Consider the following 13,402-nt stretch of genomic DNA (forward strand, 5'->3'; position numbering starts at 1 on the left):
CGAGCGTATAATGCACAGAAATGTTTTGAAACCGAAAGGCTGGTAGAAAGTGCGATGCATAGGTATTATACCTGCAATGGCTGATTTCTTACAGAATAGAGCGAAGCCCGCACGAGTCGGTTGTATTTTTTCCGTATTCGATGAGAGTGGCTCAAAAAATGTGGCGGGACACAAGCAGGCGAGTATTTGAGTGGGTTAAGTTGAAAGGATTCAGTGATCACCAATAAAAGGGTTCAGTTTGTCGTTGACCACGAGACTTAATCCTTTCTAAGCCTGCTTTTCTTCGCTAAAGTTGGACTTGCGGTGCGCAAGGGGTGAAGTTTGTAACCCTTTTACAACCCTTGACTCGCAAAGATTTCTACGAATTTTCAATCGTCGAAAAGAGAAAGTTTAAAAACATTTTAGTCATCTTCCAGACCTCCGAGTTCTTTACAACTCTTTTACAGTCGTCAAAACTATAAAAATTCTCGAATTTAGTAGTTTCCACGGAAAGAGTTTATGATTTTTCAACGGACATTACCGTCCTCCATTTTTTCCCTTTCAAACTTTACTGCCGTTTCACCTCTCAACACTTTTCCCTCCTCCTGCGTTACCCTTTTACAATCCTTCCCGTGGAACTTGACCCTTCTCGAGTCGTACTTTTTTATTTGTTTACGAGCCGGCAGTATTTGCACAACTTTCCGCAGTCAACCCCTTAAACTTAAAAAAACACCCCATGCTACACGCAATCATTCACGTAACGTGTTAAAAAATATTTTGGGTCGCAAAATTTCGCGGTTTTGGCAAATATTATTACCTGTGGCACACTGAAATGCTTTACCCTGCGAAAACGGCAGGCGAAAAGCATCCTTCCCGGTTAAATTTTCCCCCGCTTCCGTGCCCACGAGCCAAAATAGCGGCGCTTTTATGATGGCCAAATAACCAAGCCTTTTTACAGGGTTAGTCGAAACTCCGTTCGACGGCTTGGCGTCGTCCAGTTATGGCTGAGTTCTCGCGACTTGGAACCGATGGTTGAATCGTTTTCTCTGCTGTGTGAAATCCGGATCATGACGCAGGCACCTTATATTCCGCTTTCTAATCGACCGTGGATGGTTGCATATGACCTTGAACCGATTGTGCGACGGGAACCATAAATTTAACGGAGTAACTGGTTCCTGGACGAGATTTCCGAGGTGACTTTATTCCTGCGAAGACTGTTGTCAGCCGCCAGGTCTTGCCCGTCTTGACCGCATCCTCGTGCAGCGTTGACCCGCCAGTTTTACAACGGCTATTTGCGAATACTTTTCCCTTTACATTTCATTGGCAAAGGCTTAGCGATTATACGCGGTCCAAGGCCAAGAACCCTTGTACTTTACGATTCAACCCTAATTGAAGAGGTAGAACTTTATGCTTATACCTATTACCCCTTCAAAGTGACGAAGAGTCCGTTATTTTCAATGGCTGGTTAATATTGTACTGCGCAAATTGTTTCCAGCCGGCGGTTGGATTAGTTTCCTTCAAGGCGTACTCGAGTCCAAGTCCTAATATACACGAAACTGGGCAGAAAATTTATTATTCATTAAATATATTTGAAAAGAAAGCTTCGACGAAAACTGTGTCAATTCTTCTCGATTGCAATTCTTACAATGTTCTAGTTCTCATTTTCGAGTTCGTAGGGTATCAATTAGTGGAAAGCAAGTTGTAAAACTCGACTTAACGACAAAAAAATTCAGGGTCGAAAAACTAGCAAAAAGAAACTATGGAGGCTGATTATATTTATAATTTATAATACAACCGTTGCGAACATCATTGATCTAAATTTCCTTATTTCTTCGTTAATAATCTAGCTTTTCTCTTCTCCAAAAGCGATATATTTTTCAATTCCTACGATACCTCTGGACGAAAAAAAGATCTGAATATCGAAGCACTGAAAATTCGACTTCACCCTGACAATGAGTAAACTCGCAAATTTGATTTATATATCAGTCATTGAGCGCGAGACCTGCGGCAATTGGAAAGAAAATTTTCTTCGAAAGTGAACCGCAGGTGAATTATTAACTTTGCTCTGAATCGTCCGAGCAGGATACTGCAATCAAAAGATTAGGAACCGTACAACCCTTGAGGAATTGTAGAAGCCTGCGTTCCCAAACCGACAAGTAGCGGGCATGGCTATGTTACAAACAATATCTGAGCAGCGGGAGTCCGATAATCCTTTCTCGGGTAAGCCTGCCAGTAACCCTTTCTGCCCATATTCATATTTCGTGCAAATAATAATTAGTTGTGTGCGCAAGAACCGTTTCCAGTAATCATCGTAGCTCGCCGCAAACGTCAAAGAGCTTCGTCCTACAGAGTTTAACAAAGGCTCCAGGCAGATATATTGCAGCAGGTAAAGGGTTGGCAAGGTACCGTCTGTGTCGCGCCGATTCGCGTTAAAATTCACCCAACTCTTTCAACCCTTGACGGTCAGTAACCCTTTCGGGTGCCCCAGCACAGACGCACGCAGTTAGCCTGAAGGTTCTGCAGCCGCGCAGTAATTAGTTGGGAAAATTTTTTGCCCCAAAGGATTATAATTTAATATTTTCCAATAAAGAAGTACGTTTTTTTCCTCCCTCTTCTCCCTGCAAACCGTGGGGTTTACGATTTTTTCCCTGAACGCTGTCATTTTTTCATACCGCGATCCACGACGAGGCTTAATTTTTTACATACACCTTGTTCCCGCCTTTGATTGCTGTTTATGGTCGTCCCTAGTTTTTGCAAGGATGAAAAAAGCACCCTCTCGACCCGAGCGTTTTTTAGTTCGTGCAAGGATCGACTGCATTTTTAAAGCATGTCTGCAATATTGAGACGGGCATGAACCCGAATTTGAAAATATGACGTTACGCGCAACACTTATTCACGGAGGAAAGACCACCGCACGTAAAATATGAACGCAGGCACAATACCGCGCATCTCAGAGCCTTGAAACATTTTTTAGCAGTGTGAAAAGAAAGCCTCGGACAGAACGTGAGGGAAAAAAATTAAAATCTAAAATTCACGACTTTTTAAGAGGGTTTTACCAGGCGCAACTGAGACGCCTGAAAACAAATTCCTGAAATTTCGTCACCCTTTTTTTTTTTAAACTGATTCTCGTTTTCTCGCTCCGTTTTTTCTGCGCCGTAAAAGGAGCGAGTGCAGCAGTCTTCGGAACAAAGGAGTGGCGATTGCGTACGGAGATTTTTTCAGCGCGGGCGATATATTTCTGAGTACGGCGAGCCAATCGGTGCGGGCGGAGAGAACGCGCCGAGTTTCTGGCCCGAATTTTGTATCTGGATATCTGTTGGCCGGGGGCTCTGATTCGATACATCGATTAGGAGAGCACTCGACACGGGCATTGCATCAACGCATGCTCCCCTTATCGACGATCGGTTCAACCTGATTCGCCGCTTCGGGGCGGTCGTAAAACTCGCACGCGCCGTCGTCTCTTTGCTGTTATTCTTTCCGTATATCGCACCGAAAGCGACGCTCTTCGACGTCCCGACGCCAACCAGAGACTCGCGGTCCGGATGACAGCCCACCAATTTTGCCCTATATCATACTTCTTGAACAAACAGGCTCCGTTACCTCTCGCCTCGTCGAAAATCAATCCTCGATCGTGTAACTGATTAACTAGGTCTACCGCAAAAGATGGCTGATTCAGGCGCGGATAATGTGTAAATGAATTTTAAAACGAATGGGTAAATGCTCGAATTATTTCGATATCACGGTGTGGACGTAATTGAGATCCAAAATCCTCGTGCATGTTCAATTGCGCAGTTTCGAACCCATTTCTTTATGTACGATAATTATTGACACAACAGCGTGCATGACGAGACAATTTGTGAAATTCAGTCTTACCTTCTTGCGTAGAGGAAATCCTTGCAGCGGTTGGATCATCCTGCGAAGGCTGAGGTTCGAAGAGGGTCTTGCACTGCCTCGCCTAGCATCTGCGATGAGCTGTAGCTCGACCACCAGCTGGGACGTGGGTATGTAATGCACGGATTGCCGTGCATAACGCTGGCATTAGCTTGGCACCGTGCAACGAGCCCTCGAGGTATGCCCGTGGCTAATGAGTCCTTCAGGACCCGCAGTCGGACTGGAGACAAACGGCACGCCGATCAGTTTCACTTTATATTTAGTAATTCAACACTGTACCTACATTTCTCAAGTATTTTCTTCCACATCTACGCGTAAGAACTTGTTCTGCGATTAATGTTATCACTTTTTTTTAGCAAGAAAGTTATTCGAAGACACAACGAACTTTATACCACGTTTACCTAATTGTAGAGCAGGATTAATTCCGTGGATCGGTTAGAGCTCGTTGGTATATAAGTGTAAACCCGAGACGATATTACGTAGAAAAATATATTGCAGTAGCTGATTATCGATCGAAATGAACGAGCGATGTTTGCTCAAATATCGAGCATCGGTAATTTCATGCCCGCGCTGATTATTCCCATCATTAATTTCACAGATACCACACCCAGTGGAAATATTTAATGCTTCCTACGCGGAGGTACTTGAATGGTTTCCAATTTTTCCACTTGCGATATAAGGCGAGAGAGATTAACAAAATTATCAGTTTGTAATAGAAGGTGCATAATAAGCTACTCATCTTTTAGTGTTCCATAAAAATCTGACGTTGTTCCAGGATGTATACACAGATTTGGAATTTATTGAATTCACCAAACATGGTGATCAAATTCTTCCGGTTCAGAGAAATGTTATATGATTCAATAAAAAAGGGGTTAGACAATAATTTGTACTGCCAAGTAAAACCGAATTCATTTGAAATAATGAAACACTTCTTTCGCCGTATCTGATATATTTGGTATATATTTGGTAAATTCCTTATTTATGTATGTATGAAACTGTGGAAAGGAATAAGTAGTTGATTATCTATAGACTCTATACTTCCTTGATACCCCTTTATTTTCAAGGATAAAAATAATTATGGTATATGTATATGTATTTATAACTCGCCTTCGGCTTATCTGCGACAGTATATAAACATATGTGTAACACGCATCCGTCAGAATTCTTAGCTGAACCGCATGCATGTGCTACATATGTATATATGTATATAACACGAGTTTCTGATAAATTGAGTTGAAGCGACGTTTTGAGTCATACATGCAAGTTAAATCTGTCGCATGTCAAGTTTATATAAAAGATCGAACGATAACTCAAAGTAGCGGATAGACGGCCTTCGCCCATTCTGTTGCCCATATATAGGCCTAATTCAATTACCTTCTCAACAATAATTGCCGTCGTCCTCGAGGCGAAGTGCGCCAGAGACACCCGACGACATTATCTGGGCCTGCGTGAAGGCAAGGACAAATTGGAAACCTTCGATGCAAAACAGAGCGATTCGATTAATTTTCCGATGCCGATATTCCTTCAAGATTAATTGCCGGCAACTTATCGTCGCGCGCGTCTAGACGTGCCGCAGACTCGCGATAACAGCGACGATTCACGCTGATATCGCTGTACCCTCACGTGCCGATTATCATCCGCAACGGAGAACAAAGAATTAAAAAATAATATGATAGCCTAAATTCAAGTGTTCATGTATTATCGTTCCCTGCGTCCAGTCGACGTACTCCCGAAACTAACAGGTTGAACGGCGCACCTTTCGCCGGGGTAAAAGTTCGGCCCAATCCCGCCAGGCGGAGGCATCATCCTGCATCATCCAGGCTCAGGATCAGGCCGCCGTCGCGCCGGTCTGCTCATCTACTCCTAATATACGCGAGAGTTCGAGGCTCGATTACGACGAATGACGCGAAGGATAGGCCAGAGTGGCGTATCGGCGATGAGACAAGCGCACGAGACGTAGATTACTCTCGGCTAAAGGAACAACATTGCGCGCGTGTCGAACTCTGGCTGCACGATGCGACCGCGAAGCTGAACAAATCAGCCTAGCTTGACTCGGGTGTGTATAGTACACGACCACAACGTCCACGGATGCGATAATCGTGAGGTAACCCGGACGTCGAATATCGATGCGACGATTAATCTGACGCGAAAAAAGAAACTCCAGGGACCCGGTACAATCAGAATCGCGATAGCGGACGAGAGACCCGCTCGTTCATTCCTCGTTAGACGGATCGACCCGACAGCCCCGCAGGCGATGCGTCGATTGCCGTCGATGATCGCATGAGACGATCGTACAGGTACGACCGGCTAATGACGGAGAATTTATCGCCAGCGTAGGTACGATGACTCTTACGATACCCCGTTTCAGCTGAATTTAATCACGAAGCCAAACCCAGCCCGTTACAATCTCGGTAAAGAGAGTATAACACCTGTAAGGGCGAACCTTGATCGTAGAAGGGTTAAAAAGTCTGTAAGAGATAAAAGTCGAAGTCCTTCAACGGAACGCAAAGACCCACCGATATCAAATATCGCGACCACGTAGCCCGAGCGCCAGAGGTCGAATGATCGTTTCGCCCCACCACAGACCAACTAAGCGGCACGCTCGACGCGAGTCGCGCTCGGTGAGTGGAGGGGGCGGCGTCTCGGCCAATGGGGATCGCGGCTGGCGTGCGACGGATCGAATAGGAGCTCGCCGATTGGCCGGTGATGTTTCGCGTCTCTGTCGCTCGCCCGTCTCTCGAGCTCTCCGTCGGCGCGTAGCCTCCCCCCTCCACTTTCCCAAGCTCGCTATACTTGCTCCTCTCACTCTCCAGCCTCCCCTCGACGCGTGCGTTTATCGCCGTCCCACTCGCGCCTCGGATGCACCGCGTTATCTATTTCGCTCCGGGGGTCGCGAGCCGCTTCCCGGCGCGACTCGCCCTCCTCCGACCCCTCGCCCACGTGCACGAGACTATGACGAGAACGATGCAAGAAACTCCGCACGACTGACACACTCAGAAGGAGAGATCAGCCAGCCTTGTTGCGTGCAATCCGGTCCGTATAAACGCCGAGTAGTTTGAGCGGTGCCATGACGAACCGACGAAATTGTAAACCTTGACTTAGGCTGCTGGTACGATTCCGCGACGTTTTTACCAACACACCGGATATCGCGATAACCCCGCTCGTATTACTTATCGCGTCAGTGAATCACATCCCGAGTGCAAAGAACTCCGATCAACCGCAAAGAAAGCAGGATTTCCTAATTCTCATATTCTCGCGTAACCGAGTGCTCTGCACGCGACTATTAATAACGCGGCTAAAGTACGGCGTAGTTGGACGATTCACGATGTCATGACTAGCAATTACACTTGGCGGAAAAACCGCTTCATAAACTCAGACTCACGATTATTCCGCAAAAGACATTTCTCGGGGATGCCTCGAGCTTGCTACATTATTCCGCGTGTCGCGATCCCACGCGATTGTCGATCTACTCGCACTTGCGGAATATTCCAAACACCGGGGAAACGAAACACGACCTACAGATAAGCCGCAGACTGCCGGGAGTGCAGGTATAGTAGAATGTGTAGTAGGTAAATGTGTAGATATGTGCGGATCTCAAGGCAACCGCAAAGCTCGACGGCCAGACGCGTCAGGACGAGTCGCTTCGAGCAGGCCGGAGGTGGGGGTCGAGAAGCGTGCAGCCGCGCGGCGCCGTCGGCCAAAAGTGGCTGCGGAGGGGCAGGGCGGGGGGGGGGGGGCCCGTTTCCCCCTCCCAGCGGTCGAGGACGGTCGGCTCGTTCGAGGAGTCGGAGTCTAGAGCCAGAAAACGTCGGACTGCAGCGAGTACGCGAGTCAGTCGAGCTCCGATGCGCTCAGCGACAGGTCGAGCCTAGGAGCGATCTAGCGATCTGGCAATTGGCCGCGGATGATTGAAGCTTCGACTTCGATTGCAATTTACGATAAAGAATTCCAAACTTTTTCATTTTACGAAATTGACCACCGATCGGATTACGGGACGAGTGTGGACGTTAACGAAAAAGAAAAGAACGTGGTTTTTAAGAATTTTTGGTTTTTTAATCAACAAAGTGATTCGTTCGCCGTCATCAATCGCCGTCGAAGAAGCTTTGGATTATTTTTACTACCTACCTGTGAAGTGTGAAATAATATATTAAATAAAAACGAAAAAACATTGTTTTTCAAAATAGTGGAGAGGATAGTTAAACTTGATTAAAACGAGATTGTATACGCCCGGTTTCGTCTCTCTGAGGTGAGATTATAACGTTTAAATCATGGTGACCGGAGTTGGTGCTACGATGCCAACCGGAGGTGTCACGGTGGGCTCTGCGCCACAGACCCAACACGTGCCTCAGGAGGCAGGACAACCTCCTGCTCAGACTGCGACTTCAACCACCAGACGATCCGGGGAAAATCGACGGGTTAGTGTCTCTTCTATATGTTCTCGAGATAATGGGAAACAAAAAGAAATCTTAAGAAATCTAGCGAAACATAAGGAATAAATTCGATAAAATCTTGAGCACGTTTCGGAGCTGTTGGATAGCTAGTTCGAAAAGAACACCCTAAAATCCCGACAAGGTTCTTGAAACGTTCCGATCGAGTCGTATAACCGGTTGGCTGGTCAAGAAATTGGAAAGATGGCAAGAATGGTCCGACTTTTTGCCTTTCGATGTGAAAAATTGTTCTCGTTTTTATCAGCGTTGTTTCTTCTTTTTTTCTTTCTGATCGAAATTTCAATCACTCAAAAGTTGCGAGATCCACTCCGCGTCTTTTCGGAGCGAATTATTCAAGGGTGTTCAGTTGGGTGCGGGTTAACGGAACACATTTGGATTTTCATTCTTATTTCGATTTTACGGAGACACCTGCAGCTTCTGATTTCTAAGAGTCATTGAACCGACGGACACTTGTCGTCTTTGAGGCGAAAATGTCTAGCGCTCGATTCGATTGTAGGCAGGCTGTTAAAGGCGACGCGTCCAAGTGCCTAGAGAAAGTAGAACGTCGCCGTCGGCCGGCTTTAATACCGCGAATAATCCCACCGGCCGGTTTCTTCTTTTCCACTGCTTTCCGGGTTGAAATTTCCTGTGCCTATTTTCGTTTTATTTATTTATTTATTTTTTTATTCTTGTAAGCACGCTTTAAATTCGTGACCCTGAAATTAACCGACGATGATGTTTTTTTTTAATTACAGAGCAATAAACCGATAATGGAAAAACGTCGTCGGGCTCGGATTAACAACTGCCTGAATGATCTGAAGACCCTGATACTCGACGCGATGAAAAAAGACGTAAGTATCTATAATTTTCGAATAGCTCAGCAGGTGAAACAGGCGTGAGGATTAGTCCTGTTCTCATTCTGTTTCTTCCGTATCCTTTCCTCTGCAGCGACAAGACTGCATTCGACTAACCACCGTGTTTCTCCAATTTCTGATTACAGCCAGCGAGACACTCGAAGCTGGAAAAAGCTGACATCCTCGAGATGACGGTAAAGCACCTGGAGACGTTGCAGCGTCAGCAAGTAGCTCTTGCGGCGGCGACAGACCCGAACGTGCTGAACAAGTTCCGTGCCGGATTCACAGAATGCGCAGGAGAAGTCGGCCGGTTCCCAGGCCTCGAGGCGTCGGTGAAGCGACGTCTGATGGCGCACTTGGCCTCGTGCCTGGGCCCCGTCGACTCGACGACGACGTCGAACGGCCAGAGCGGACAGCAGCCGGTGCAGCCGGCGGCGCCGGCGACCCAACTCCAGGTCCACATCCTGCCGCAGGTCGACGCAACACCCAGGATCCAGGTCCAGCAGTCGAACGGCATCTTCTTCACGAACGCCAACGGGACGGGACTCCAGTTGGTACCGACGCGCCTTCCCAACGGCGACATCGCCCTCGTTCTGCCCGCTGGCGCCAAGGCGACACCCGTCGCGTCACCGTCGGCATCGCCGGCCCCCGCGTCGCCTTTACCCACCCTGATACCGATCCCCCAGAGGACGGCCTCAACCGCGTCGGCATCCTCGTCCTCTTCCTCGACGAGCTCGACCTCCACCTCGGCCGGCAGTCCCGTTGCCTTTGAGGCGCCCCCGCCCACATTCAGGGAGCAGAATTCACCCTTCACCACCACCGCAAGCCACAGAGACGTCGCCACTTCACCGGCGAACGGATACACCAGCGACCCTGAGTTCGATCCCCGGGTCTACAGTGCGCCGCTGCAGAAACCTCTCGCTCTCGTTATGAGGAAGAGCGTCGTTCCTGAGGTCGAGGACAAACCCTGGAGACCTTGGTAAGGAGGAGATTTATCGAGGATTTACCTTAACGCGCCTGTGCGAATCGAGAGATGAGAGAATATCGATGACTTGGGCTTCCCCGACAAAGACTAATTGATCTTCGTTTTTATTTTGACTTTGATTGGTTGTTATTTTTTTTTTTTTTATGATTTTCATTCATTTTCTTATTTCCAACGAGAATGATGTAACGACTTAGAGCTTAGGGATGTAGAGAGTGAGTGTCTCCGCGATGTCGGCCAGTATAATAATTAACCTGTTGGGCAGTGCCTTGAACAGTGCCTTTGTTGTAGATCGTGTATCTAGAGTTGTTTTGTATATATAGAGATATTTGCCACTTGTGGACTTTAACCGAGACTAATTGACGATGGATAAGAGTAAGAAGAAATGAAAATATAAATGTGTAATGGTTTGGTTTTTTTTCTACTAACGGTTCGGAAACCTATTTGATTGAAATTCATTTGAACCTTGACGATCCGACAGTTTAGAAATGTAAATATAGTAAACTGTAAAGTGTAGGTATAACGTACGTTATTGTACCCCCGTCACCCTCTACGATTATTAAACTATATAAGTGCCTTACGCAACAAGAATCACTCAAGTCTTCCATTAATAATAATTAATACCTTATATGTTTCTTGTGTACGTAAATCGCGCTGCAGAGAAAAAAAACGTTTAAACAGAATAAAAATAAAATGTGTAATAACGTTGTGTAAATTATAATAGATGTATAAGAATTTTGTAATTAATTTGTTATGATTATCCGATTAGACGGTTTAGTGATGTAAGAAATTGCGAGATACGACGAGAAAAAGTTGACGAAAGAATATGTAGAGGAGAGGAGATATAGGTAGATAAGAAAGAGAAAGAGAGACAGAGAGAGAGAAAGAAAGGACGTATGTAAGAATGTTTTATTTATATTTATGAGTGTAAAAGATTGAGTTTATTATTCCTGTCTATTATGACGATAGAAAAGCACGCTTATTACAACAAGAGTGTCAAATAAATTGATCTCTTTATTAAAACCTTTAATTTGACTCGTCAGTTCAACCCCATCCGCCGCACACCTCCTTTCCCTTTGTACTTTATACTCCGACTCTGACGTCTTCATATCGTTTCACGAAGCCGATTCAGGCTCTTCTACTTGAAAATTCCAAAAAAAAAAAAAAAAAACCACGACGTTTCTGTAGTATTAGAATTCGTCAAACTATCCGAAAAATATATTTACAAAAAATGATCGGTCTGCAAAGTGCCATTAAAAATTGTTCGCTTCTTGAACAAGAAATCAGCTTCCTTCGGTCCGGTTCGCCGCTCGCATCTCACACACGTTGCACGTCTGGAGAGCGACTAACCGCGAGTTAAGTCAAGGACCCATCTTCTCCCACTCCTCGGCGTCCGGCTCTCGGTGAGCACGGTGCGCGCCTTTCGAGCACCAAAAAAAGTCCAGCGTGCGTCCTGCCGCCGAAACCCTTTGCAAGGACTTGCTGCCGCCTGGCGGGATGACGCGAAACCCTTCAGAGCCCGGATGTCTCGCCGAGGGTCCTGGCATTCTTTTTCGTCGACGATCGCTCGGGCGAAAGGGTGTGTATGGCCTACGGGAAACAGGGGAGACAAAAGTTACTTTGACCAGTATATCACAACAGGGAGTAACGAATTTCTTTTTGAGTTTTCCAAGCCGAGATATCGGGACGAACTCAATTATCCTGTTTTCGACAGCTGCCAATTTATCGAAATAGAATCATCGGCTCAAAAACACGGGGCAAACGAAGGAGAAAACATTTAGAATCGAGATGATATTTTTTTATAATTCGCATACTGTTTTTGCAGGTAACATTTTCACGGCAAGTAAGAGAGAACAAATTAAGAAAAAATACCAAGGGGTTGTATAATTTCGCGTGCCCCACGATGGAGCGAGAAAAACGGGAAAGAGAGACAGAAAAACTAAGGAGAGAATTGTGATTTTCGGTAAATTTGTTGCAATTTTTTGTCACGCGAAGAAAAGTGAAAGTTGAAGTTAGAACTAAGGAGAAATGTAATTGTAAATACTCAACTAACTTTAGAAAAAAACGAGCTCAAGAGGTACTGATCTGTACCAATTTTTTGTTTTTTAGACAATTGCCGAAACTTATAGACTAAACCTTGCTAGCTAGAATTTTGGTTCAGTGCCAATTATAAGGCTGCAGCAATCCAAACCAGCAAGGAACTTTTCGGTCACCTTAAAAAATTTATTGCGATTTCGAAAATTTTCCATCACAACTTTTCCGACTGTTTTTGAATAATCGTTTTAGTTTATCCGCAGACTGGTATGCAGGCGCATTGTCAACTGTCCGCTCCTCTTTTTTCGGAGAATGGGAAGTGCGTGTGTTCGTCGTTTATTTACGTATCCCATAGAACCGTGGGCCATTGGGCCACCTCCGGCTGAACTTGGCTGCGTCGAAAGAAGCAGCGCAAGAATTCGCAAGACTAGACCGTTAAAAATTTCTGAATTGAAATTCCTACACTGTATTGTAAGTTTTATTCGGATACGGAACAGAGAAATTTACCATACATTTACCGTTTACACAATTTACACAATTTAGAAAATTGAAAATCAAAAATTTTCACTATAAATTTAAGATAAATACACAGTAATTTAAATCGCTGCACCGAATATGTAAATTTGTTAGCCGATTTCGTAGATCGACGACTCTTTTGTACAGTAAACGTATAGCAAAGTCAGAATCATTTTTAATATTATACTTACGCTCGATGTTTCCCTGTTTTTCAAAATTACGAGATTCGACGGATCAGCCAAGGCATCGCGACCAATTCGGTCCAACCGAAAAAATCGTAGATACACTATCACCGCGATAAGCGTGGCGCGTGCGAACTTTATACACGTGTAGATCGATAAGAAATCGTATGCGGAATACGAAAGTCGATCTAGCTCTCGTAATTCCGCGATGTTGAAGCATGGCTTTTTCCATTTGGAGTACGGCTAGTCAGTCGCTCGTTTCGATCGCGTTCCACATTTGAAACTCGCCTTTGATTTCCGAAGCGGATGGACACGAATCCGCCCCACGGCCTTGTTCTTGGCTAACGCATTACAAGTACTCTGGAATTGAGACGTATCCGTTAATCCGTACAACAAACCACCTCCGACTCTCCGACGACGTTTATCATATTATCCGCACACCCACACGCGAGCAAGTGCATAAATGTCTCCACTCCTGCTTGCTCTCTAATGCCTCCGACACGCGGACGTGAATATATTGTTTATTTGCTCTCGGCG

The 13,402-nt window shown here is 45.6% G+C and overlaps 1 protein-coding gene and 1 long non-coding RNA gene across 2 annotated transcripts; one reads left to right on the forward strand and one right to left on the reverse strand.

The window, feature by feature from the left end:
- The first annotated feature begins 7,622 nt into the window (after positions 1–7,622).
- LOC107218082 (protein hairy) lies at positions 7,623–11,163 on the forward strand. Its single transcript, XM_015655832.2, has 3 exons — positions 7,623–8,285; positions 9,053–9,148; positions 9,298–11,163. Exons 1-3 carry the CDS (start codon positions 8,139–8,141, stop codon positions 10,132–10,134), a joined length of 1,080 nt encoding a protein of 359 aa, XP_015511318.1. The 5' UTR covers positions 7,623–8,138; the 3' UTR covers positions 10,135–11,163.
- On the reverse strand, positions 10,881–13,173 carry LOC124292816. The gene is made up of 2 exons (XR_006902749.1): positions 12,875–13,173; positions 10,881–11,723 (listed from the first exon to the last, which is right to left on the reverse strand). It is a non-coding gene; the product is annotated as an uncharacterized LOC124292816 (long non-coding RNA).
- Positions 13,174–13,402: the final 229 nt, after the last annotated feature.

This window comes from Neodiprion lecontei, chromosome 2 (genome assembly GCF_021901455.1).
Source record: "Neodiprion lecontei isolate iyNeoLeco1 chromosome 2, iyNeoLeco1.1, whole genome shotgun sequence".
Taxonomy (NCBI): domain Eukaryota; kingdom Metazoa; phylum Arthropoda; class Insecta; order Hymenoptera; family Diprionidae; genus Neodiprion; species Neodiprion lecontei.

What these genes read in the sequence shown, in the direction of transcription:
- LOC107218082 (XM_015655832.2), top strand. Translation starts at nt 8,139, where the DNA reads ATGGTGACCGGAGTTGGTGCTACGATGCCAACCGGAGGTGTCACGGTG. An exon ending in GATCCGGGGAAAATCGACGG is followed by an intron (nt 8,286 to 9,052) that starts GTTAGTGTCTCT and finishes TTTTAATTACAG; the next exon opens with AGCAATAAACCGATAATGGA. An exon ending in TCGACGCGATGAAAAAAGAC is followed by an intron (nt 9,149 to 9,297) that starts GTAAGTATCTAT and finishes TTCTGATTACAG; the next exon opens with CCAGCGAGACACTCGAAGCT.